Below are 26,196 nucleotides of genomic sequence, written 5' to 3' on the forward strand. Positions count from 1 at the left end.
ATCAACGAGGACATTGTCTTCCCGTCCTTTTGCCCTTCCCCGGTTCATCCATTGGAGAAATCCCTTCACAAGCTGGATGTGGTCAGGGCTATCCGGATTTACATTGCCAGAACTGCCTCTTTTCGTCAGGCCGATCCTCTGTTCGTCGTCTCGGATGGGCGTCGAAAGGGTCTTCCGGCCTCCAAGTCCACGATTGCTCGTTGGACTCGTTCGGCGGTTTTGGAGGCATACCGCGTCCAAGACAAACAGCCTCCTTCGGGGGTGAAGGCTCACTCTACCCAGGCAGTGGGAGCTTCCTGGGCAGTTCGTCACCAAGCTTCGGCCTCGCAGGTTTGCAAGGCCGCTACGTGGTCTTCCATGCACACCTTTGTCAAATTCTACGGGGTGCATACTCAGGCTTCTGCGGACGCGAGCCTGGGTAGGAGGATACTGCAGGCGGCGGTTTCTCACCGGCCAACCTGACTCCTCTTTTTCTGCAGAATACCCGCCCTAGGGACTGCTTTGGGACGTCCCATGGTTACCTGTGTCCCCCAATGAAGCGAGAAAGAGAGGGATTTTTGGTTCTTACCGTAAAATCTCTTTCTTGGAGCCTTCATTGGGGGACACAGCACCCTCCCTTGAAGTTGTACCGTGTTGGCTAATGTGCCGTTGTTGTGGGTTGGTACATAGGTTGAGTTTTATATTCCTGTTCCTACTACTGCTTTTGCACCAACTGAGTTGCCTGGTGCCTGTCGGAGGGTGTATACTGCCGGGGAGGAGTTACTACTTCTTTATTTGCATAGTGTCAGCCTCCTAGTGACAGCAGCATACACCCATGGTTACCTGTGTCCCCCAATGAAGGCTCCAAGAAAGAGATTTTACGGTAAGAACCAAAAATCCCTCTTTTATGGAGATTCTATAAAGGGAACCTGTCACCCCCAAAATCGAAGGTCAGTTACCGTATATACTCGAGTATAAGCCGAGATTTTCAGCCCAAATTTTTGGGCTGAAAGTGCCCCCTCGGCTTATACTCGAGTCACGGTCGGCGGGTGAGGGGGAGAGGGCGCTGAGGCATACTTGCCTAGTCCCGGCGATCCTGACGCTCCCCCTGCCCGTCCCACGGTCTCCGGGTGCCGCAGCCTCTTCCCCTGTTCAGCGGTCACGTGGGACCGCTCATTAGAGAAATGAATAGGCTGCTCCACCCCCCCATAGGGGCGGAGCCGCATAATTCATTTCTCTAATCAGCGGTGCCGGTGACCGCTGATAGAGGAAGAGGCTGCGGCACCGAAGACCAGCTGTCCGGGGGAAGGAGCGGGACGCCGGGAGCAGGTAAGTATGTCATATTCACCTGTCCTCGTTCCACACGCCGGGCGTCGCGCCATCTTCCCGGCGTCTCTCCGCTCTGACTGTTCAGGCAGAGGGCGCGATGACGCATATAGTGTGCGCGCCGCCCTCTGCCTGATCAGTCAGTGCAGGGAGACGCCGGGAAGATGGCGCCGAGGAGCTGCAAGCAAGAGAGGTGAGTATGTGTTTTATTATTTTTATTGCAGCAGCAGCAGCACAGCTATGGGGCAATAATGGACGGTGCAGAGCACTATATGGCACAGCTATGGGGCAACGGTGCAGAGCACTGTATGGCACAGCTATGGGGCAATAATGGTGCAGAGCACTATATGGCACAGCTATGGGGCAATAATGGTGCAGAGCACTATATGGCACAGCTATGGGGCAATAATGGTGCAGAGCACTATATGGCACAGCTATGGGGCAATAATGGACGGTGCAGAGCACTGTATGGCACAGCTATGGGGCAATAATGGTGCAGAGCACTGTATGGCACAGCTATGGGGCAATAATGGACGGTGCAGAGCACTGTATGGCACAGCTATGGGGCAATAATGGACGGTGCAGAGCACTGTATGGCACAGCTATGGGGCAATAATGGACGGTGCAGAGCACTGTATGGCACAGCTATGGGGCAATAATGGTGCAGAGCACTATATGGCACAGCTATGGGGCAATAATGGTGCAGAGCACTATATGGCACAGCTACGGGGCAATAATGGTGCAGAGCACTATATGGCACAGCTATGGGGCAATAATGGTGCAGAGCACTATATGGCACAGCTATGGGGCAATAATGGTGCAGAGCACTGTATGGCACAGCTATGGGGCAATAATGGATGGTGCAGAGCACTATATGGCACAGCTATGGGGCAATAATGGACGGTGCAGAGCACTATATGGCACAGCTATGGGGCAATAATGGTGCAGAGCACTGTATGGCACAGCTATGGGGCAATAATGGTGCAGAGCACTATATGGCACAGCTATGGGGCAATTATGAATGGTGTAGAGCACTATATGGCACAGCTATGGGGCCATAATGAACGGTATGGAGCATCTATTTTTATTTTTGAAATTCACCGGTAGCTGCTGCATTTTCCACCCTAGGCTTATACTCGAGTCAATAAGTTTTCCCAGTTTTTTGTGGCAAAATTAGGGGGGTCGGCTTATACTCGAGTATATACGGTAAGCCCACCGGCATCAGCGGCTTATCTACAGCATTCTGTAATGCTGTAGATAAGCCCCCGATGTATCCTGAAAGATGAGGAAAAGAGGTTAAATTATACTCACCCAGGGGCGGTCCGGCTGCGGTTCGGGCCTCCTATCTTCATAGGATGTCGTCCTCTTCTTGTCTTCACGCTGCGGCTCCGGCGCAGGCGTACTTTGCCCTGTTGAGGGCAGAGCAAAGTACTGCAGTGCGCAGGCGCTGGGCCTCTCTGACCTTTCCTGGCACCTGCGCACTGCAGTACTTTGCTCTGCCCTCAACAGGACAGACAAAGTACTATCAAAAAACAGAAAAAAATTAGCGCTGCACAGCCTCTGAACTTGGAGCAGATGACATCCAGCCAATTGTGGGTGTGTTTTAATGAAGTGAAACTTCAGTCACTGGAGGTGCTCGCATGGAAAAAGACAATTCAGCATGAATAAAAAAGAAAAAATGCGGCAGCACTCACCAGGTGACGGGTGGTTCAATCCTTTATTGAAGACAAGAAATCCATAACATCGTGTTCACGGCTCGGGGGAGTACGGACTCGGGGGATCGACAACAGCCATTTCGCGCTATTCCAGCGCTTCTACAGGTCTCTGTAGAAGCGCTGGAATAGCGTGAAACGGCTGTTGTTGATCCCTGCTCACCTCCCTTTTGTCCGTACTCCCCCGAGCCGTGAACACGATGTTATGGATTTCTTGTCTTCAATAAAGGATTGAACCACCCGTCACCTGGTGAGTGCTGCCGCATTTTTTCTTTTTTATTCGGACAGACAAAGTACGCCTGCACTGCAGCGTTAAGAGAAGAAGAGGACGTCATCGTAAGCAGATGGGAGACCCTGTCCGGACCGCAACACCCATCGGACCAGAACAGAACCGGGACCCCCCCTGGGTGAGTATAATCTAACCTCTTTTTCTCATCTTTCAGGATACATCGGGGGCTTATCTACAGCATTACAGAATGCTGTAGATAAGCCCCTGATGCCGGTGGGCTTAGCTCACCTTCGATTTTGGGGGTGACATGTTCGCTTTAAAATGCAGATTTAATGGGAATGCAACAACAGATAGAAAGAAAAAATTTATGTATCAATGGATTTTTCCAAGACCTGTATAACCATATTCAGGGGTATGGATTTTTTTAAAAAAGATTCCCTTTACTGGGGTCATTAAAGAAACTAGGGTTTTCTGATCACAAATGTGCCAGAATATTAAATGTTGTCCCTTTTTAAAGGGTTTGTCCAGCTCTAGAGAATTTTTTGACAAGCACGGCATTCTGTTAGGATTTGGCTCTACTTGCCATTTTGATCGGTCATCAGGTGTCCGCAATTATACAAATCTGTTGCTGACTAGCTTCTCATCTACTTCACTCAATACTCTTTAACTGATGAGAAGCTAGATGGCACATGACCACAAGCAAGTATAGCCATATTGGAAGTGTGTGTATATTACGCACTGTTAGGATTTGGCAATCACTGCAGCTTGGGGGGCTACACAACTCCATTAGTCTTTTTCTCTCCAACTTTAGGCTATGTGCACACGTTCAGGACTTTTCCGCATTCCAGAAAAAAACGCAGCATGTTCATTCCTTGTGCGGAATCGCGGGGATTCTGCACACATAGGACTGCATTGATCCTCTTACTTTCCGCATGTGGCTATGTCCACCATGCGGGAAGTAAGCGGATCATGTGCGGTTGGTACCCAGGGTGGAGGAGAGGAGACTCTCCTCCAGGCCCTGGGAACCATATAATTGTAAAAAAAAAAAAAAAAGAATTCTGATATTCTCACCTTCTGGCATCCCCGCAGTCTTCCCGCTCCTCACGCTGCTTCCGTTCCCAGTGATGCTTTGCGGCAATGACGTAGCGGTCTCACAAGACCGCTACGTCATCTGGGGTAATTGCCGCAATGTGGGAACATCGCGAGGAGCAGGAATGCTGCGAGGGACGCTGGAAGGTGAGAATATCACGATTTATAATTTTTCATTATTTTTAACATTAGATCTTTTTACTATTGATGCTGCATAGGCAGCATCAATAGTAAAAAGTTGGTCACACTTGTCAAACACTATGTTTGACAAGTGTGACCAACCTGTCAATCAGATGCTGCAGATCGCTTGGAAAACACTAGCATTCTGTAAGCTAATTACACATGTAAAACGCTAGTGTTTAGCGGGAAAATGCATGCCAATTCTGTATGCGTTTTACCTGGGGCAGAGTTGCGGAATTGCCGTGGAAATTTCCGCAGCAATTCCGGACGTGTGCACATAGCCTTAATGTAGCTAGTGAAATATGGTTGATCGCTTTGGGACAGGTGTGTGGTAACAGTAGATAAAATGCAGGATTTGCTCTATGTGCCAGTAATAGCAAAATGTGGATAAATGGCACCAACCTGCTGTGGTGGTAAAGCTTTACCCAAAAATGCACAAATAGTAAAATATTTACAAACCAATTTATTTCAGAAAACATTCTAAGGTAATTGAAAGAAGCTAAACATACAGTATCTACTTAGACGCGGCGGATCTGAAACTTTCCAGTGGGATCAGAAATGAACCATTTCTCCCAAAGCTTGTAGTGTGAGCAGGGGAACTTCCATGGTTTGAATCGTCCATTCCAGTGAAGCAGCTTGGCATCCTGAACCACATTCTGAGACAGCTGGTTTTCTGGACTCAACCCTTTGGTATATAAATGATAGAAGATAAAGGCGTCAGAACAATGTTTCATACTTTTTTTTGCAACCTAGCCATATAACACCAACAAATAAGCCTGTGAACCTGGTTCAAGATGGAAGGTTTGTAGACGTTATTATTAATGCCAAAGGACCCTACAATTCTTTACTTTATCCCAATGATTTCAGACTCCATAATCTTAAACTTCCTGTCTACAAGACTGCCCCAGTACTGTGGGAAGAGCTACACCATTGTTAATTTTGATCAATCACAGTTTTAAGTATGCCCTTTATCCTGTTCTTAAAATAAGACACATTGGTGCTTCCAATTTTCTTAAATGTTCCTGCAAATGGATGTACCAATACGTCCAGAATATCGTGCGCACAAGAGCTGTGGAAGATAGCTGACCTCCTGCAGCAGCATTTAAAAGGATGTGAGAGGGAGTGGACTCATTCTTTCTTTTCAGTCCCCTTGAGATGCCACCAAGTGGTGCTGAAGGTGGGCATGGCCCCCTGAGGTCATACAGTGACGTCTGGGTCTGCCAGGTATGCTGGCTTGTTAGGGCTTACCATAACGTCTGACATAATACTTAAGTATTACAGACTACTATTAGACCAGTGATTAAAATGTAAAATTGTCAAGTCCCAACGAGAGATGAAGTACAAAGAAAAAAAAAACCTGTCCTCCGTTCTGGTAGTTTCCCATCCTTTAATTCATGCACAAAAAACTCAGTTGACTATGCTTTTGTGCACCTCCCAAAAAAGGAGCACTGCAGGAAAGAGGTCAGATGTACTTCACAATGACTCCATCTGCCTCATTATAGAGAATGGATCCGTCAGGGTCACTTTTGGAGATTCACATGGAAACCTCAATGGAAGTGTTCAGTGTAGAGCACTTGATAAACGAGCCCTAAAAGTGATCCTAAATGGTGCCAATAAATACATCCAACTCTATCCACCCCAAAAAAAACTCTGTGTCCATCATCTATCGATGGAATGGAAATATAAGGGGTTGCCACATTATTGGTAGCACAAAACCTTGGAAAAAGAGATGTCTTCCCCAGGACTGTGGAGTCGGTAAGCCAAACCTCCAACACCGATTACTCAATTTGCCTGACTTATGACTCCGACTCCCCAGCACTGATCACTACTGAGCATGTACAGAAAGTGCAGCACAGATTCATCTCCACTAACAGCCCAGATCCTTAGATCAGGAGCAGAACAGACATTTATAGGACATACCAGACCTTTCCCAAATTATTATGAAAACATTTACAGCACATCCTGCATTGTACATCTATACCCAGTGTATTCTATATTTTAGGGGTTGATCCATTTTATGCTGACTCCACCAAAATGGACACAGACTGACTCCACAGCCTTGAGCTAAAACACAGACACACCACGGACAATATTTAAAGAGAGTGTGTGTGTGTGTGTGTGTGTGTGTGTGTGTGTGTGTGTGTGTGTGTGTGTGTGTGTGTATATATTTTGTGCATATATTTAAATCAGCAGTAGCGGTGTTCTGTGAGAGCCAGTGATTACCACTTAGTTGAGAGACCAACCACACCAACCAGAAACATGGATAGCCAAAAAATTACATCTCCAGCAGAAAATCAGTAATAAAAATGCCTTTACTGGGTAGAAATGGCAATTTAATAAAATAAATTTTTTTTTATTAAATATTTTATTAAATTGCCATTTCTACCCAATAAAGGCATTTTTATTACTGATTTACTGCTGGAGATATAATTGTTTGGCTATCCATGTTTCTGGATGGTGTGGTTGGTCTCCCCCCAAAAAGAAAATGCAGCGATACCTGTGCCCCCAAATCCAAATGCCCCCATGCCTTCTGAGCCCCACAGTGTACCTACACCACAGTTAAGCATTACTGCAATGGGAAATGCTCAATTAACAAATGTTAGGAATTGAAAACAATGTCAAAATAATACAGAATAATGAGGCATGGGCATAGTTACCTAGATGCCGAATGTGCCAGGCTGGAGGGATAGTGGAATATTTTTCATGGAACACAATAAGCATGGGGGGAGTGCTTACGCCACCTCCAACAGTGCTGCTGTACAGATTCTCTCTGAAAATAATACAATATAATGTGTCAGTAATGTGGATCCTCTTAATGCACAAATTGGGTAAATGTTCTAAGGATGTTTTAAGGAATCGTATGTCAGCAGTGACGTAATTTTTAGCATACTTAATCTGACATTTAAAAACAACCAAAATGTATTTTTCAGGCATTCACAAGTCACTGGTGTATTACACTGAATTATTGGTGTATGTGACATAACTTACTCCACGTTTTTCTTCATCCATTTCTCCAGTTTTTTAGTAACGTGTTGTTGTCTCCATTCAGTCATGTTTGCTACAAATACACCGGGGTTGAAAGAACAGGTACGTGGGCTGATTCCAAGCTTCTGAATTGCCTTCTTTCTGTAGTCAAGGAACCCCATGTATGTGTTCTACAAGAGATGGATAGTTCTCCATTACATAGAGCATAACTAATTAAAAGCATGTTTATATAAGTACAGTATGTCATTCTAGAAAGTTATCTAGTATTTGTTATGTCTTATCAAAAACAAATAGAACTAGCACGGTGGCTCAGTGGTTAGCACTGTAGCCTTGCAGCGCTGGAGTCCTGGATTCAAATCCCACCAAGGACAACTTCTGCAAGGAGTTTGCATGTTCTCCCTGTGATTGCGTGGGTTTCCTCCGGGGTCTCCGGTTTTCTCCCACACTCCAAAGACAATACTCAGGGATTCTAGATTGTGAGCCCCAATGGGGACAATGCCAATAATGTATGTAAAGCGCTGCGCAATTAATGGCGCTATATAAGTGAGTAATATAAATATAATAGTAATATCGCAGTAGCCCATTAAAGTAGACCTGACACTTGCCATACATACGGTATGTCATTTCTTACGGGATGTAAATGCTGCTGTTCTGAATCTTTCATGGTTTATTTTTTGTTCCTTCATCTCTCCATTCCTGAAATATAGCCCTGTCTTCTCTGACTAGGCATGGTCTTCAAGAAGACCCACAGAGAATAGTTGATGGCCATGCCCAATTGAAAATAAGGACTGGATTTATATTATATAGAGGGAAGAAGAGGCCATAGCTCAGGAACATGGACAACATTCTGCCAAATTCAGTAGAACCACTGCATTTACACCAGGTAAAAAATGACATTTATAGCAAGTGACAGGTCTTCTGTAAGACACACCTGTATTCCTACACTCGCGATAACGTCTTGAAGTGATGGCAAGTCACAATCATCAGAAAAGGCAGCAATGTGTCCTCTTGATATTTCAGTGTTGTAAAGTTCCTGAATATCTCCTGTGAGTGACAAAAAAACCCCCCACTTAAATAAACCAGCTGGGAAAAGACTACTATGTTATGGGATGACGGTACATGGTGTAAACCATATAAGACTAAAGTATTTCTAAACATCCTCAACATTACAGAGAACAAAAAGTATAAGGCTACTTTCACACTAGCGTTTTTAGGCGGACGTCGCAATGCGTCGTTTAGGAGAAAAAACGCATCCTGCAAAGTTGTCTGCAGGATGAGTTTTTTCCCCATAGACTTACATTACCGACGCATTGCGACGTATGGCCACACGTTGCATCCATCGTGCGACGGTTGCGTCGTGTTTTGGCGGACCGCCGGCACAAAAAAAGTTACATGTAACTTTTTTTGTGCGTCTAGTCCGCCATTTTCGACCGCGTATGTGCAGCCGAAACTCCGCCCCCAGAAAAGGGAACGTTTTTCTGTATGTCGCATCCAGTTTTCCCGTCTGAGCATGCCCGGCAGGAAATGTCTCTCTCTGACTCTTTCCTGCCCGGCAACGCAGACGGAAATGTGAAAGCACACACTTCCGTTGGTACGTCGCACCGACGCTTCGTGACGGCCCCGTATCGACGGAAATGTGAAAGAAGCCTTACTGTCAGGGCATTGCAGCATGAAACCCCAATAACCCATGCCGGAGAGCTATGCACAGTATGAGCCCTACAAGTACATATATTATCTATATATACATGTGTTTTTAGATTATAGCTTGCGGATCAGGGGGGTCTGACTGCTGGAACCCCCTCTGATTCCTAGAATGGTGCTCTAAAATGCCATATTGCAGAGGAGTGTGGCCATACATGTGCACCACCACTTCATTCTTACTCTACAGGGCAGTTACACATGGCTATATACAGCGTTCAGAAAAAAAAAGTTGAAAATGTTTAAAATAAACAAATTCTATATTTTTTGCCAACAATAAATGCATTACACCCAAAAAAAATCTGAGATCCAGGTGTGAGTGATTGAGCAAAATGCAAATAAATGTGTTGGATTATATTCGAGATGATAAATAATAAGAAAGTCAAATCAATTGAACTAAAGCTCCATCTTAATTATTTCTAGAATTAGAAACAATATACATTTTGAACTGAAATTGTAAATTGCACACTTATGAACTAACCCCTTAAAGGGAATTTGTCACCAGGTTTCTGCTATGTAATCTGAGAGCATCATGATATAGAGGATGAGATCCTGATTTCAGCGATGTGTCACTTGCTGGGCTGCTTGCTATCATTTTGATACAATCACAGTTTTCTCTTCTGCAGATATAGCAGAGCTCAGAATCCTGAGCTCTATATCTCTATATAACCCCGCCCACACCACATCAGCTGCCAATCAGTGGTGGAGGTGGGGTTATACATAGCAGAAGGACTAGATAGCATGAGACACCTAGTCCTCTAGATAATCTTCTGCTGATGAAACCCTAATTTTATTGAAACAGTTAAACACAGTCTGATGTAAGCGACACATAGTTAGGCTGGAGTCACACTCAGCGTAAGACAATACGGTCCGATTTTTACGGCCGTAATACGGAGAAATGTTCCCAAAATAGTGATCCGTATGTCCTCCGTAGGCAGGGTGTGTCAGCGTATTTTGCACATGGCATCCTCCGTATGTAATCCGTATGGCATCCGTACTGTGATATTTTCTCGCAGGCTTGCAAAACCGACATCTAATGGATTTATGTGCTCAAATGTCCGTTAAAACATATATACAGTATATATATATATATATATATATATATATATATACTGTATATATATGTCATTGAGACACACACATATATATATATATTCTGTATTTATATTTAATTCAGCGCGATATATGTGAAAAGCCAGTAATTCAATTGCCGGCTTCTCATTTCTCCTTCCCAAACCCGACAGGATATGAGACATGAGGCGCCCTCTGCTGGATGTCCTCATGAACTGGAGCCTTGGAAAAGTTCCCACGCTCGAGTTCATGAGTTCATCCACCAGAGGGCGCATCACCGCAACTCAATGTAAGTACAGATCACCCAGCTTTCCTTTCAGCACCCGGGGATTACAGGCACGAGCGAGTGCTTTAGCGCAGCTCCTGCCTGTAAATTGATTTAACCCCTTCAGAAGGATTTACATCATGGGACCTGACAGATCCTCGGATGGTATGTATATTGTGGGTTTATTATTTTGCCAAGCGAGGGTCTTCAGGTGGATTGAGAGATCAATAAAATACTAAAACAACCTGTGTGTTTATTTCATTAAAATAATTTTTAATAATGTGTGTGTGCTTTTAACCCTTTCATACAATTGGATTAATAATGGATAGGTGTCATAATTGACGCCTCTCCATTATTAACCTGGCTTAATGTCACCTTACAATAGCAAGGTGACATTAACCCTTCATTACCCCATAGCCCACCGCTACACGGGAGTGGGAAGAGAGTGGCCAAGTGCCAGAATAGGCGCATCTTCCAGATGTGCCTTTTCTGGGGTGGCTGGGGGCAGATGTTTGTAGCCAGGGGGGCCAATAACCATGGACCCTCTCCTGGCTATTAATATCTGCCCTCAGTCACTGGCTTTACCATTCTGGCGGAGAAAATTGCGCGGGAGCCCACGCCAATTTTTTCCGCCATTTAACCCTTTATTTTAGCAGCAACAGCAACCAAATTTTGCACATACACACTACTAACATTAGTAGTGTGGAATATGCAAAAAAAAGGGATATGAGATGGTTTACTGTATGTAAACCATGTCTCATATCATGTCGGGTTTGGGAAGGAGAAATGAAAAGCCGGCAATTGAATTACCGGCTTTTCACTAACACCGCTGCGTATTTCTCGCAAGTCACACTGCTGGTCCGTGTGGAATCCGTATTTTTCTCGCCCCCATAGACTTTCATTGGCGTATTATTTGCGCAAAACGCTGACAAACGCAGCATGCTGCGATTTTCTACGGCCGTACAAGACCGTATATTACGGATGCGTAATATATGGCTGATAGGAGCAGCCCCATTGAGAATAATTGTGCCGTTTGTTTGGCGAGTTTTACGGACGTATTTTCTGCGCTCTTACGTCCGTAAAACTCGCTAGTGTGACTCCAGCCTTAGAATCGTTCTCCGCTCCTACATCATGTTGATCTCGGATTATATAGCAAAAACCGGAGGATGTCCCAGTGACAGTAGCCTCTGCATCCTGATTGGATATCCCAGCATGCCATCCCAGCATGCCCTGGGGATTCTAGAACAAGGTGACATCAAAGAGGAAGTAGTAGAAAAAAAAGCCGTTAGCTAGTGGAGCGAAGGAAGGATAGGGAATTTTTAAAGAAAGTACCGTACATTAGAAAAAAATATGAGATTATGACACACTAAGTGGATAAACATTTAGGAGTAAAGTAAAATTTAATTTGTGATCACCCTTTAATCTGAAATAAATTATCTGATAATTATGTAAAAGAGAAACAAATCCTACCTAAAACAATGATGTCGTCATCCAAATAAATGACTTTCTCATGTTCCGAGGTAAGCAATGGCAGATAAAAACGGACAAAATTCAGCTGTTTTTTTTTTTTAAAACAGAGAGAAAGAGATATATATATATATATATACATAAATGATAAAGCAAGAAACGGAATATAACACAAGTCAAAATGTCTACTATGGCTAGAGCTGCACAGCTTAAAGGAGACAGCCGAGATATAATGCTCTGACATTTCAGGCCCAAAGCCCGAGACTACGCTACTGAATGATTAACGGTGTTTTGTGTGATAAGGGCAATCAATGGCATAAAACAAGACAACCATCGCTCATCAGATAAAGCCCCCGCTGCTGAGTGCCAGTCTCTGTTACGAGCCTCATCAGTGAGGCTGGCATGTATGGCACCAGACCAAAGACAGTAAAGACCCCTATACCCATTAGACCTATGTTGGCCAACTAATCTTTTTTAGGAGCCCACTACTCTCCCCCCAACATATGTCAGCGGAGATAAGGATCTGGCATGTCTGATCTTGGACTGACGGTCCTTTTGATCTCTATGAGATACGCTGCTGCCAGAGGTATCTGGATGTGGCTCTCATAGAGAGAACACAGTGATGGGTGAGTCGGGGAGATAGCTGCTAGTCGTACCATCATCCCAACCATCGTTCAGCCAAATCAGACATGAGAAAACTGTTTCTTAATTTATTATGAAACAATTCTCTAGAAAATTGAATTTCCTGTAATATAGCAAACATGGTAGAACTGTACAGCCTGGACGAGAAGGATACAAAGATTTGGAACTGAAATATGATCTGATGTCATTTGTTAATGTATTTATAAGATTTCCTTACAGGCTGAAGAAGCTCAGGGAAGGCTGCATCAGGGTGAATTTTTCCTTTAAGAACCATAGGGTTAAACTCCACAATTTTATATTGGATTTCTGACAGCTGTGTTCCTTCAATCCATTTTCTGAAATACAGCATTAACCAACTGAATACAAGAGACCACAAAATGTGGTGCAGTTATTAATTCCATACGATCTTCCATTACCTGATATGAACCAAGGAGTTTTTCAGACCAATGATATAAAATAGCACATTGGCCTTAGTGTGGCTGTAAATGCTGTTAATCGCGGCTATGGTGGCACCCATGCGGCCAGAAGCAGCACATATAACAACTGGAATGACGTCCTCATCCTCTTCTTCCTCCACTTCCAAAGCAGCATCTACAATACACAGTATATGACACAATTCCTGTAGAATCTTAGTAAGTTTGGGTATACTGTACCTGAAGATCTCATCCTGCACTTACCTTCTTGTTCCTTTGGGCTCGGTGCCTTGTAGGTTGCACTATACCATATTGCACAAAATGTCAGCACCAGCAGAAACAGCAATATGTGATTAACTGAAATAAAAAAGATGGAATCCTTAGAGAAATAGCTGTGTTATGAATAACTGCAGAACATAACACCATGATATCCTATTGTAGAGATCTGCACTTAGACGTCCTTCACATGTTCATGTTTAAACACATACGTGAAAAAGAGGATATTCGACTTTAGTGGCGCTGATGTAAAAAGGGTCCAGCAGCAAATAAGACAATAACCACACAATTGTCAAAAAGAAATAATAAATAAATAAAGTATATTCACGCTTAAACCACTTTTCCTTGCGGGAGAGAATATGCCCTTTAAGTACGTGCAGAGTGCACTAAAAACTTGTACACCAGTGACGGTGTGTTTTAGTTGCAGCCCAATATATTACCAAAACAGGTCACAGATAGGTCTGCAGATTAGCTGCGGATTTGCGTGGCAAAATTGCTGCAGAAAGGAGGAAGAGTATGTGTGTGCAGAGAATATGTGTGTGGGTGGAGACTGTGAGCAGAGAATATGTGAGGGTCTGTCTGCAGGTGTCTGTGTGTGTCTCTGTGTGTGGGTGTCTGATGGTGTGTGCGCGGCTGTGTGGATGTCTGCATGTGTCTCTGTGTGTGTGCAGGTGTCTGCGCGGCTGTGTACATGTGTCTGTGTGTGCGGGTGTCTGCGTGTCTCTCTGTGTGTGCGCGGGTGTCTGCACGTCTGTGTGCGGGACTGTGTGGGTGTCTGTGTGTGTGTGCGGGTGTCTGCGCGGCTGTGTACATGTGTCTCTGTGTGTGTGCAGGTGTCTGCGTGTCTCTCTGTGTGTGCGGGTGTCTGCACATCTGTGTGCGGGACTGTGTGTGTGTGCGGGTGTCTGCGTGTGTCCGCGGCTGTGTGCATGTGTCTCTGTGTGTCTGCGTGTCTCTGTGTGTGTGTGTGTGTGGGTGAGTGCATGGCTGTGTGCGGGACTGTGCGGGTGTCTGTGTGTGTGCGAGTGTCTGCGTAGCCAGGCATCGTCTGATGGGACTACTGCTCCTATCCGGCTATGTCTGCTGTCACATATAACAGTGACAGCATGAGCCGATGATGGGGCAGTAGTCCCATCATCCGGCAACTGTTAAAAAAACCAAAAAACACATTTACATAATCAGTCACACATTCATACTCACCAAACACCTAATTCCCCGATGCCCTCGATCTCCTGCAATAAAATAAAATAAATCACCATATATTTACCTTTCCGCCGTAGTCCCACGACGATCTCACGTGTAGAACAGTCACATCGGGAGATGTGACCGCTCTACACTGCTCCAACGATACACTCACAGGAAGTATCCTCCCACAGTGTATCACTACGCCGCCGTGAGAATTCACCGGAGTTCGTGCTGTCACTTGCGGCACCGCTGTGTGAGAAAATTCTCACGCAGTGGTGCCATAAGTGAGAGCACGAACTCCGGTGAACTCTCAGTGTATCGCAGGAGGCCGTGTAGAGCAGTCATATCGGGAGATGTGACTGTTCTACACGGGAGATCTTCGTGGGTCACTCGTTATTTAGGACTCCGTCGGACCAGGGAGTATTTGTGTTGGTTTATTATTTTATTTTTGGTGAAGGAGATTGAGGGATTTGGGGATTAGGCGATACAGTATGTATGGTTAATTAAAGGGAACCTGTCACCCCCCCAGGCATTTGTAACTAAAAGAGCCACCTTGTGCAGCACTAATGCTGCATTCTGACAAGGTGGCTCTTTTACACTATGTTCCAAATTATTATGCAAATGACATTTTTCTCGGATTTTCCTAAATGGTCAGTGCAAATGACAGTCAGTTTAATAAAAGTCATCACCCGTTAGAGTATACATCGAATTTTATTGAAGAAACCTCCCAATGATAACAGTATAATCTCCAAAATGAATAAAAACTCAAAATGCACTGTTTCAAATTATTAGGCACAGTAGAATTTCTAAACATTTGATATGTTTTAAAGAACTGAAAATGCTCATTTGTGGAATTTGCAGCATTAGGAGGTCACATTCACTGAACAAAAAAGCTATTTAACTCCAAAACATCCTAACAGGCCAAGATACATGTTAACATAGGAACCTTTCTTTGATATCACCTTCACAATTCTTGCATCCATTGAACTTGTGAGTTTATGGAGAGTTTCTGCTTGTATTTCTTTGCATGAAGTCAGAATAGCCTCTCAGAGCTGCTGTTTTGATGTGAACGGCCTCCCACCCTCATAGATCTTTTGTTTGATGATACTCCAAAGGTTCTCTACAGGGTTGAGGTCAGGGGAAGATGGTGGCCACACCATGAGTTTATCTCCTTTTATGCCCATAGCAGCCAATTACTCAGAGGTATTCATTGTCATGCATGAAGATGATTTTGTTCCTGAAGGCACGTTTCTGCTTTTTAGACCATGGAAGAAAGTTGTCAGTCAGAAACTCTATTTACTTTGCTGAGGTAATTTTCACACCTTCAGGACCCTTAAAGGGTCCTACCAGCTGGTTCCCCATGATTCCAGCCCAAAACATGACTCCTCCACCTCCTTGCTGACGTCGCAGCCTTGTTGGGACATGGTGGCCATCCACCAACCATCCACTACTCCATCCATCTGGACCATCCAGGGTTGCTCGACACTCATCAGTAAACAAGACTGTTTGAAAATTAGTCTTCATGTATGTCTGGGCCCAATGCAACCATTTCTGCTTGTGAACACTGTTTAGGAGTGGCCGAATAGTAGGTTTATGCACCACAGAAAGCCTTTGAAGGATCCTACACCTTGAGGTTCGAGGGACTCCAGACGCACCAGCAGCTTCAAATAACTGTTTGCTGCTTTGTAATGGTATTTTGGCAGCTGCTCTCTTGATCCAATGAATTTGTCTGGCAGAAAACTTCCTCATTATGCCTTTATTTGCATGAACTCTGTCTGCGCTCTGTTTCAGTCACAAATCTCATCAGAGTATGATGATCACTCTTAAGTTTTCGTGAAATATCTAATTTTTTCACACCTTGTCCAAAGCATTGCACTATTTAACGCTTTTCAGCAGCAGAGAGATCTTTTTTATTTCCCATATTGCTTGAAACCTGTGACCTGCATAATAATGTGGAACTCATTTTTGAGTAGTTTTCCTTTAATTAGAATCACCTGGAAAACTAATTATCACGTGTTTAAGATTGATTTCAGTGATTCATTGAGCCCTGAGACACAATACCATGCACAAGTTTATTTGAAAAACAAAACAATTAAATCTTTAAGACACTTAAATCCAATTTGCATAATAATTTGGAACACCGTGTAGTTATTGGTGCTGTAACTTCAGAAATAATCCATTTTATAATTTGTCCCAAATACCTTGAATCAGTCCTGGAGGCAGGTCTTTCCCCCCCTGCTGCAAACGCAGCACCGCCGTCACTCATGTCCTCTTGGTGCCGCCTTGTCAGCGCTGTTTTCAAATCAGGCCGGCGCCTGCGCTCTTTTCTCATGCCTTTGGCATGCGCAGTGAGTGCTGCCCATCCTCTGTCCTCATTTGCAGTCTAGCTGACTGCGCCTGTGCGGCCGCCCTGCCCGAGATCCCGCCCCGCAGTGTCTTCTGATTTATTCTCACTGCGGGGCTGGGATTCCTGAGCATGCGCAGTGCATATCTAAGCCTCTCACTCATCTCCCTCTGCCTTCTTCAGACTGTGCAGGGTCAGCTGATCCCTAATCGCATGCTTACTGCGCATGCCCAAGGCATGAGAAAAGAGCGCAGGCGCCGGCTCATTTCAAAACAGCACCAATAACTAAAAGAGCCACCTTGTCAGAATGCAGCATTAGAGCTGCACAAGGTGGCTCTTTTAGTTACAAACGCCTGGGGGGGGGGGGGTGACAGGTTCCCTTTAAGATTAATAAAGAACTAAATTCTGGCTGTGTTTTAATTTATCATATAACTCTACGATTAGTAATGGATAGGTGTCTTATAGACGCTTCTCCATTACTAATCCCTGGGCTTGATGTCACCTGACAATACAAAGATGACATCAACCCCACAAAATTACCCTACTTGCCACCGCTACAGAATTGGTGCATTTATAAGATGAGCCATTTCTGGGGCGGCTGAGAGCTGATGTTTATAGCCTGGAGGGTGCCAATATCCATGGCCCCTTCCCAGGCTATTAATATCAGCCCGCAGCTGTCCGCCTAGCCTTTGCTGGTTCGATTTTATAGGGGGACCCCATGTCAATTTTTTTCTGGGGTTCCCCTGTAAACTAGCCAGTAAAGGCTAACCAAACATCTGTGAGCTAATATTAATAGCCTGGGAACCTTTATGGCTATTGGCTCCTACCCAGAATATTAACATCAGCCCTCAGCTTTCCCTCTGCTAGTTAAGAAATTTTTTTAAGGCTATGTTCCCATCCCACGGTCAGGAACTGGCAGCACTTTGGACACAGCACATGTCCGCTCCGTCCAAAGCGCTGTCGGCTTTTGAAGGCAGGTGATTCCGCATGTGTTCATTGAACTGTGTGGAATCACCGCGCTCGATAAAATGTACGGGGACGTTTATCTTGCGGAAACTTAGCGTCTCCGCAAGATAAATAGACATGCTGGAAAGACACGCCGCATGTCCGTCTCCGTAGGGAAGCTGCGTGCGCCGACGCACGCATAGTGGAGATTGGATTTCTTCAAATCCCATCCACTATGCTGTAACATCTGGACGCTGTGGGTTGGACGCTGCGGATGTACGCAGCGTCCAACCCACAGCGTTTACTGTTATGATCCTTAGTGGTTGAGGATCACAAAATACTCCAGCTAAGTAACAAAACATAGGACAAGCTCTAGGGAGGTGGTAAACTGGACTGACCGCAAATCTGAACCTATCCAACACACTAGAGATAGCCGGTGAACGTGACTAAAATCCTAGACGTCTCGAGCCAGCCTGAGGAACTAACTACCCCTAGAGAGAAAAGAAAGACCTCACTTGCCTCCAGAGAAATAATCCCCAAAGATATAGAAGCCCCCAACAAATAATAACGGTGAGGTAAGAGGAAGGCACATACACAGGGGTGAAAGCAGATTCAGCAAATGAGGCCCACTAATACTAGATAGCAGAAAATAGAAAAGGGGTCTGTGCGGTCAGTAAAAAACCCTTACAAAATATCCACACTGAGATTTCAAGAACCCCCGCACCAACTAACGGTGTGGGGGGACAAACTCAGTCCCCTAGAGCAACCAGCAAGCGAGGAAATCACATTTTAGCAAGCTGGACAAGAAACATGATGAATGCTGATAATCAAAAAATAAACAAACAAAAACTTAGCTTGTCTTGGAGAGACTGGAAGCAAGGTAGTCACAAGGAATCTGAAGAGCACTGAATACATTGAGAGCAGGCAAGGAACTGAGTATCCAGGTGAGCTAAATAGGAAACCAACCAAGGATAACGAACCAGCTGATGCTGCCAACCTGCAGAAAGACAACACTACACAGTACCGCTTGTGACCACTAGAGGGAGCCCAAAAATAGAGTTCACAACAGTTTACTGACCGTGGGAACATACCCTTATAAAGTTTTTGAAAATTAAACAGATATTGCGCTTCACACAGATTTCGTGTGTGTGTCTTTTATTTAACTCTTTATTTAGCATTTTATTAATGAGAGTATCTGGCTGACACCTGTTTATTACTAAACCTCGGGCTTGAAATTACATATATTTATTTTATATACACTTATATTTGTTTTGTGTGTGTAAACATTATATCTGAACATGGTATGTAGTGATATTATATTATGGTCTTCAATGGAGAATGTAAAAGAAGGGGTTGGACTAAGAAATTACATCACAATTTTTTTTGTTAATCAGTATATCTTTATTTAACTTGCAAATCCACATGAAAATCCGCATGGAAATCCACATCAAAAATGCGCGGATTTTCAACTGCGTTTCCTGCCAAGAGAGGAAGAATCCGCACAGATTTTTACAAGAGCAAATCCGCAACGTATGCACATACCCTTATTGTTTCACTAATACACTAAATAAGATAATGCAGCCACATATCCCTCCTCCCCTGAATTATTTGTATTGTATTACACTAAAAGTTTTTTTTTGGTGTGTCATGTCTAATATTCACATGCAATACTGATATATGCAAGTATAAATAGTTTTAGTAGATTTAGAAGGATCAGATTAATCGTAGATAAATAAGAACTACCGTACTTACGTTTTCGTAAAATAGCCATATGTATAATCTATACTGCGTTATCTGGAAAGAAGACAAATTGGTAATGATGCATATATAACAAATGTGGAAATAAACATGCAGTAAGTTCCTTTTGTCTATAGCTACCTACACTGCTCAAAAAAAAAGGGAACATTTAAACAACACAAAGTAACTGCAAGTCAACCACACTTCAACCTGTCCAGTTATAAAGCAACACTGTGAACAAATGTCTCCTGCTGTTGTGCAAAAGGAACAGATGACCTCTGTGGTTCTGCAGGAGGTGACCACAGACCATTTCTCTGTTCTCATACTTTGTGGCTGCTTTGGTCACTTTTACATTTTGTCATTGCTCTCACCCCTAGAAGTACTGTACAGAGCTGGCAAAAAAAATGTTTACACTTGTTTGGCAAAAAAAAAACTTAAGGGTAATGTAAGGATGACATGACAGGATACTGATTGTAACAAAATATCCAAAAGAATACACTTGAATGTTAAGATTTGGTGGTTTTGTTGAACTTGTAAAGATTTTTTTTTTACGACACTGTACAGTAGCATTAGGTTGTGTCTACATTCCACAGAAGTTGCTCAGGTAGTGCAGCTCATCCAGGATGGCACATCAATGCGAGCTGTGGCAAGAAGAAAGCTGTGTCTCTCAGCAGTGTCCAGAGCATGGAGCAGATACCAGGAGGCAGGCCAGTACACAAGGAGACGTGGAGGTGGCCGTAGGAGGGCAACAATCCAGCAGCAGGACTCCTACCTCCTCCTTTTTTGCAAGGAGAAACAGGAGGAGCAATGCTAGAGCCCTGCAAAATGACCTCCAGCAGGCCACTAACATCCATGTGTCTGCTCAGACTGTCAGAAACAGACTCCATGATGGTAGTATGAGGGCTCGAAGTCCACAAGTGGGTGTTGCGCTTACAGCCCAATACCGTGCAAGGCGGTTAGCATTTTGCCAGAGAACACCAAGATTGGCAGATTCGACATCTCACGGATGACAGCAGCTTCACACTGAGCAGGTGTCACAGAGTTTGGAGACTCTGTGGAGATCATTCAGCCGCCAGTAATATCCTCTAACATGACCGGTTTGACAGTGGGTAATGGTGTGGGGAGGCATTTCTTTGGAGGGCCACACAGCCCTCCATGTGCTGGCTAGAGGTACCCCAACTGCCATTAGGTACCGGGATGAGATCCTTAGACCCACTGTGAGACCATATGCAGGAGCAGTGGGCCCTGGGTTCCTTTTGATGCATGACAATGCTAGGCCTCATGTGGCTGAACTGTGTCAGCAGTTCCTGAATGATGAAGGCATTGATGCTATGGATTGGCCCGCCCATTCCCCAGACCTGAATCCAATCGAGCACATCTGGGACATCATGTCTCATTCCATCCACCAATGCCACGTTTCACCACAGACTGTCCAGGAGTTGACTGATGCTTTAATTGAGGTCTGGGAGGAGATCCCTCACGAAAACATCCAACGCCTCATCAGCAGTATGCCCAGGTGTTGTATGGAGGTCATACCAGCACGTGGAGGCCACACACTAATGCGCATCATTTCCTTGTTTTGAGGCATTTTCACTGAAGTTGGATCAACCTATAATTTGATTTTCCTTTTTGATTATCATGCCAAATCCAGACTTCCATGGGATATTAATTTTGATTTACATTGATAATATGTATGTTTTATTGTTCTCAATGCATTCCACTATGTAGTGAATAAAGATTTGCAACTGAAATATTTCATTCAGTGATATCTAGGATGTGGTATTTTAGTGTTCCCTTTATTTTTTTGAGCAGTGTATATTGATAGTTGCATGTAAAGAATTATTCCCATATGGAAATGTGCCATAAATGTCTGTGGTTCTAGTTGCACTGGTGAGAGCCTCATCTCTTTAGAACAGGGCCTGGTTGCCCACCAGTCAGTGGAGAGGAGACTGTGCATTATTGGCAGTCTCTATTCGCTTGTGTGAGAGTTATGAAATTGACAAGAGTGCCAAGTCATCTAATATATAAAGCTGAATGTGTGTGTGTGTGTATGTATGTATGTATGTATGTATGTCCGGGATTGGCATCTGAACCGTAGCAGCTACAGCCACAAAATTTTGCACAGTCACACGTCTGGACCCCGAGAGCGTCATAGGCTATGTTGTGAGGTGAAATTTTAACCCCGCGCTTTCCAATTCACCAAACAATTTTGCCCCTATCTACATAATGGGGAAAAAGTGAAAGGAAAAGTGTTGGAGGCGTCGCAGCTACAGGCACAAAATTTTGCACAGTCACACGTCTGGACCCTGAGAGCGTCAAAGCTATATTGTGAGGTGAAATTTTAACCCCGCGCTTTCCAATTCACCAAACAATTTTGCCCCTATCTACATAATGGGGAAAAAATGAAAGGAAAAGTGTTGGAGGCAAATTAACAGCTGCCAGATGTGAACAAGGGGGACTTAAAGAATGACAGCGATGGCACCAAAGAGTATATACTGTACAGTTGCTAAGGTGGGGCCCCAACATGGGATAATCACACCACCACGGGGATATGAACACACACACAAAATGCGCCACACACTACCACGTGCTCGAACACATATACCACCCTCAGTGCACATTTCACCACACATACACCAACCTCGCCACATAAAAGTAGAAACACAAAAGTCGCCGCTCAAAACTCGCCACGCGCAAAACTCTCCACATGCAAAACTCGCCACACGTGCAAAACTCGCCACACGCAAAACTTGCACACGCAGAAAAATTGCCACACGCAGAAAAATTGCCACATGCACAAAAGTTGCAACACATGCAAAAGTTGCCTCACACAAAACTTGCACATACTCAAAAGGCACCACACATAAAACTCGCCACGCGCAAAACTCGCCATGCGCAAAACTTGCTGCACACAACTTGCTACACTAACCTGTCACATGCAACTCGACACACAAAAAGTTGCTACACGCATGTCGCCACACAAAACTCATCTCACAAAAGTCCCTACATGCATGTCGCCACACGCAACTCAACACACACAACTTGACACACGAAACTCGCCCTAAAACACACACAAGTCTGGTATCCTTCAAAAATAAAAATCTGATTAATAAGCAGACAAACTACAAGAGCAACAAATGTACCATATAGGAATCCGGCAGCTGTCAGTCACATGACCAGTCTATTATGTGTATGTGTGAGCTAATATATACTGCCAGGGGGTGGGCTTACTGTTGGCTGGGGATTTATCAGGCTGCCATTTTAGCTTACAAATACTGAGGTAAAAATACTGACCAAATAACGTGTGAACGAGGGCTAATACAGGAGGAGATGACATACAGCTATATACTATATACAGGAGATGACACACAGGTATATACTATTTACAGGGGAGATGACACACAGGTATATACTATATACAGGAGGAGATGACACACAGATATATACTATATACAGGAGAGATGACACACAGGTATATACTATATAGAGGAGGAGATGACATACAGGTACATACTACATACAGGAGGAGATGACATACAGGTATATACTATATACAGGAGGAGATGACACACAGGTATATACTATATACAGGAGCAGATTACCTACAGGTATATAGTATATACAGGAGGAGATGACACAGGTATATGCTATGTATAGGAGGAGATGACATACAGGTATATACTATATACAGGAGATGACACACAGATATATACTATATATAGGTGAGATGACACACAGGTATATACTATATACAGGAGATTACATACAGGTATATCTAATATATAAAGCTGAATGTGTGTATGTATGTATGTGTGTATGTCCGGGATTGGCATCTGTACCGTCGCAGCTACAGCCACAAAATTTTGCACAGTCACACGTCTGGACCCCGAGAGCGTCATAGGCTATGTTGTGAGGTGAAATTTTAACCCCGCGCGTTCCAATTCACCAAACAATTTTGCTCCTATCTACATAATGGGGAAAAAGTGAAGGGAAAAGTGTTGGAGGAAAATTGACAGCTGCCAGATGTGAACAATGAGGACTTAAAGAATGAGAGCGATGGCGACAAAGAGTATATACCGTACAGTTGCTAAGGTGGGGCCCCGACATGGGATACTCACCACACACGGGGATATGAACACAAACACAAAATGCGCCACACACTACCACGTGCTTGAACACATATACCACCCTCAGCACACATTTCACCACACACACACACCAACCTCGCCACATAAAAGTCGAAACACAAAAGTCACCACTCAAAACTCGCTACATGCAAAACTCGCCATATGCAAAACTAGGCTCACGCAAAACTCGCCACACGTGCAAAACTCACCTCATGGAAAACTCACCTCATGCAAAACTTGCACACACAGAAAAATTGCCACATGTACAAAAGTTGCACCACATGCAAAAGTTGCCTCACACAAAACTTGCACATACTCAAAATGCACCACACATAAAACTCGCCACGCGCAAAACTCGCCATGCACAAATCTTGCTGCACACAACTTGCTACACTAACCTGTCACATGCAACTCAACACACAAAATGTTGCTACACGCATGTCGCCACACAAAACTCATCTCACAAAAGTCGCTACATGCATGTCGCCACACGCAACTCAACACACACAACTTGACACATAAAACTCGCCCTAAAACACACACAAGTCTGGTATTGTCCTTCAAAAATAAAAATCTGATTAATAAGCAAACTACAAGAGCAACAAATGTACCATATAGGAAATACGGCAGCTGTCAGTCACATGACCTGTCTATTATGTGTATGTGTGAGCTAATATATACTGCCAGGGGGGAGGGCTTCCTGTTGGCTGGGGATTTATCAGGCTGCCAATAGCAACCAATCACAGCTCAGCTTCTATTTTGCTACAGTTAATTAACCTGAGCTCTGATTGGTTAATATAGGCAACAAAGACATTCTCAGTATAACAAAGCTAATATATGTTGTGAAATGCTTCTATTTGCTTAGTTTTTGCCTTTTAATAATTACATTTCTATCTATTTGTTTTGTGGTTTTTGTGTGCAGAATAAATTTTTGTTAACACATTCTATTTTGCTAACAGCAGTCATTAACCCGGGCGAAGCCGGGTAGTACAGCTAGTGAGATATAAAAGACCAGCAGCAGGGAAGAGCACAATAGGTAAGGTACGTATTATATATTAACTGTACATTTTGAGCTTACAATAAAGTAAAAACGTGTTTAAAGAAGCTCAGCTCTCCAAGAAAAAAAAAAAAAAATCCTCTAATCTTTTCTAAAGGTATCTGTAACAGTGTAGATGTATTAAAATGTTTAAAGAGGTTGTTCACAACTCGCTTACCCCAAGTAAAATAATAACACCGAATAGTCACACAAATATAGAAAAAATGAGATGGCACTAACTATAAGAGGCGTACTGCAGACTGTCACAACGGTGCCTTTGATATATCCCAATGGATTAAGCAACCTTATAATCCGGACTCCGGGTGCTCCTCTGGAAACAACAAGTGTGCATAATGTCTATATAAGAAATTTGAGGGCACTCACCAATCTTCATAGAAAACGTCCTTTATTAATAAAATCTAACACATAAATTCATAGCCGGAGTCGATGGAGCCGAAGAACCCGTAGAAGCGCAGGCACAAGCGCGAAACAGCCGTCGTCTGTGATCCCCCCTGCTCACATGAGCTTCGGCTCCATCGACTCCGGCTATGAATTTATGTGTTAATAAAGGACGTTTTCTATGAAGATTGGTGAGTGCCCTCAAATTTCTTATATAAAAAATAATAACACCTATATTCATTTCCGGGGTTCACGCATTCCAGTGGTGTCAGCACTGGCTCTCCAGGGGCTCGTGTGACATTATTTCATGCGATCCCTGCAGTCAGCATTGGACTTGAGTGTCTCGGGCCCACAAGAGGAATTGACCCTAGGGGCCCACCCTATAGTTATATGCAAATACCTTTAAGCCGTTATTCCCGTTATAGTGGAGCATTGACTGTAAAATACAGGAGGCTCCTGCACATCTACCGTGAACCACCATAACACACTGATCCATGGGCTCCACAAGATAGGTGATAACTAATTGATCGTTTAATTCCGACCATTGGAAACCGCACCGATCAGAAGAATGTGAAGATTTATCCCTGACAGGACACTTTTATCCCCTGGAAGTCTCACTGCAGCTCCATTCATTCTCTTTGGTGCTTCCAGAAAAAAACAAGAGCAGCGCTCGCAGCCACTGACGGAAAGAATAGTTCAGTGGTGAAGTTGCACGTGCCATTCCAGTCTAATGGAGATAAAAGCTCCACATTCTTCTGATTGGTGCAGGACCCAGCAAAGAGACCCCCACCAATCAATAAGTTATCACTTATCCTGTGGAGAGGTGATTATTGTTTTCACCGGAGAACCCCTGTAAGTGCATCTCTGTCGCTGTATTTCAAGTATTTAATTTCTAATGGAAATAAAGAATCTTCTCCTAATTAATAGCAGAGAGAACAGATGACTGCCATACACAACACAATCGGCTGTACCAAGACCAATAATACCACATACAAGGGAGAAATACCTCCATACCATGACCAGACCACATATTACCACCACAGTGACCAAATAAAACCACATACAATAGAGAAATACCACTATATCATGAC

The 26,196-nt window shown here is 43.9% G+C and overlaps 1 protein-coding gene across 6 annotated transcripts in view; it reads right to left on the reverse strand.

Moving 5' to 3' along the window:
- Positions 1–4,963: 4,963 nt before the first annotated feature.
- GLT8D2 (glycosyltransferase 8 domain containing 2) overlaps positions 4,964–26,196 on the reverse strand; it is a 63,521-nt gene continuing 42,288 nt past the window's right edge. For all 6 annotated transcript variants that reach the window (XM_077265651.1, XM_077265654.1, XM_077265653.1 and 3 more), the window contains 9 exons: positions 19,559–19,600; positions 13,321–13,413; positions 13,060–13,234; positions 12,861–12,978; positions 12,005–12,089; positions 8,432–8,544; positions 7,504–7,670; positions 7,173–7,285; positions 4,964–5,200 (listed from right to left, as the gene is read on the reverse strand). In XM_077265651.1, coding sequence (XP_077121766.1) covers positions 5,034–5,200; positions 7,173–7,285; positions 7,504–7,670; positions 8,432–8,544; positions 12,005–12,089; positions 12,861–12,978; positions 13,060–13,234; positions 13,321–13,413; positions 19,559–19,577 — 1,050 coding nt within the window. In that variant the 5' untranslated portion in view covers positions 19,578–19,600 and the 3' untranslated portion in view covers positions 4,964–5,033. The remainder of the gene's footprint in view (positions 5,201–7,172; positions 7,286–7,503; positions 7,671–8,431; positions 8,545–12,004; positions 12,090–12,860; positions 12,979–13,059; positions 13,235–13,320; positions 13,414–19,558; positions 19,601–26,196) is intronic.

The sequence above is a fragment of the Ranitomeya variabilis genome, chromosome 5 (genome assembly GCF_051348905.1).
Source record: "Ranitomeya variabilis isolate aRanVar5 chromosome 5, aRanVar5.hap1, whole genome shotgun sequence".
NCBI lineage: Eukaryota > Metazoa > Chordata > Amphibia > Anura > Dendrobatidae > Ranitomeya > Ranitomeya variabilis.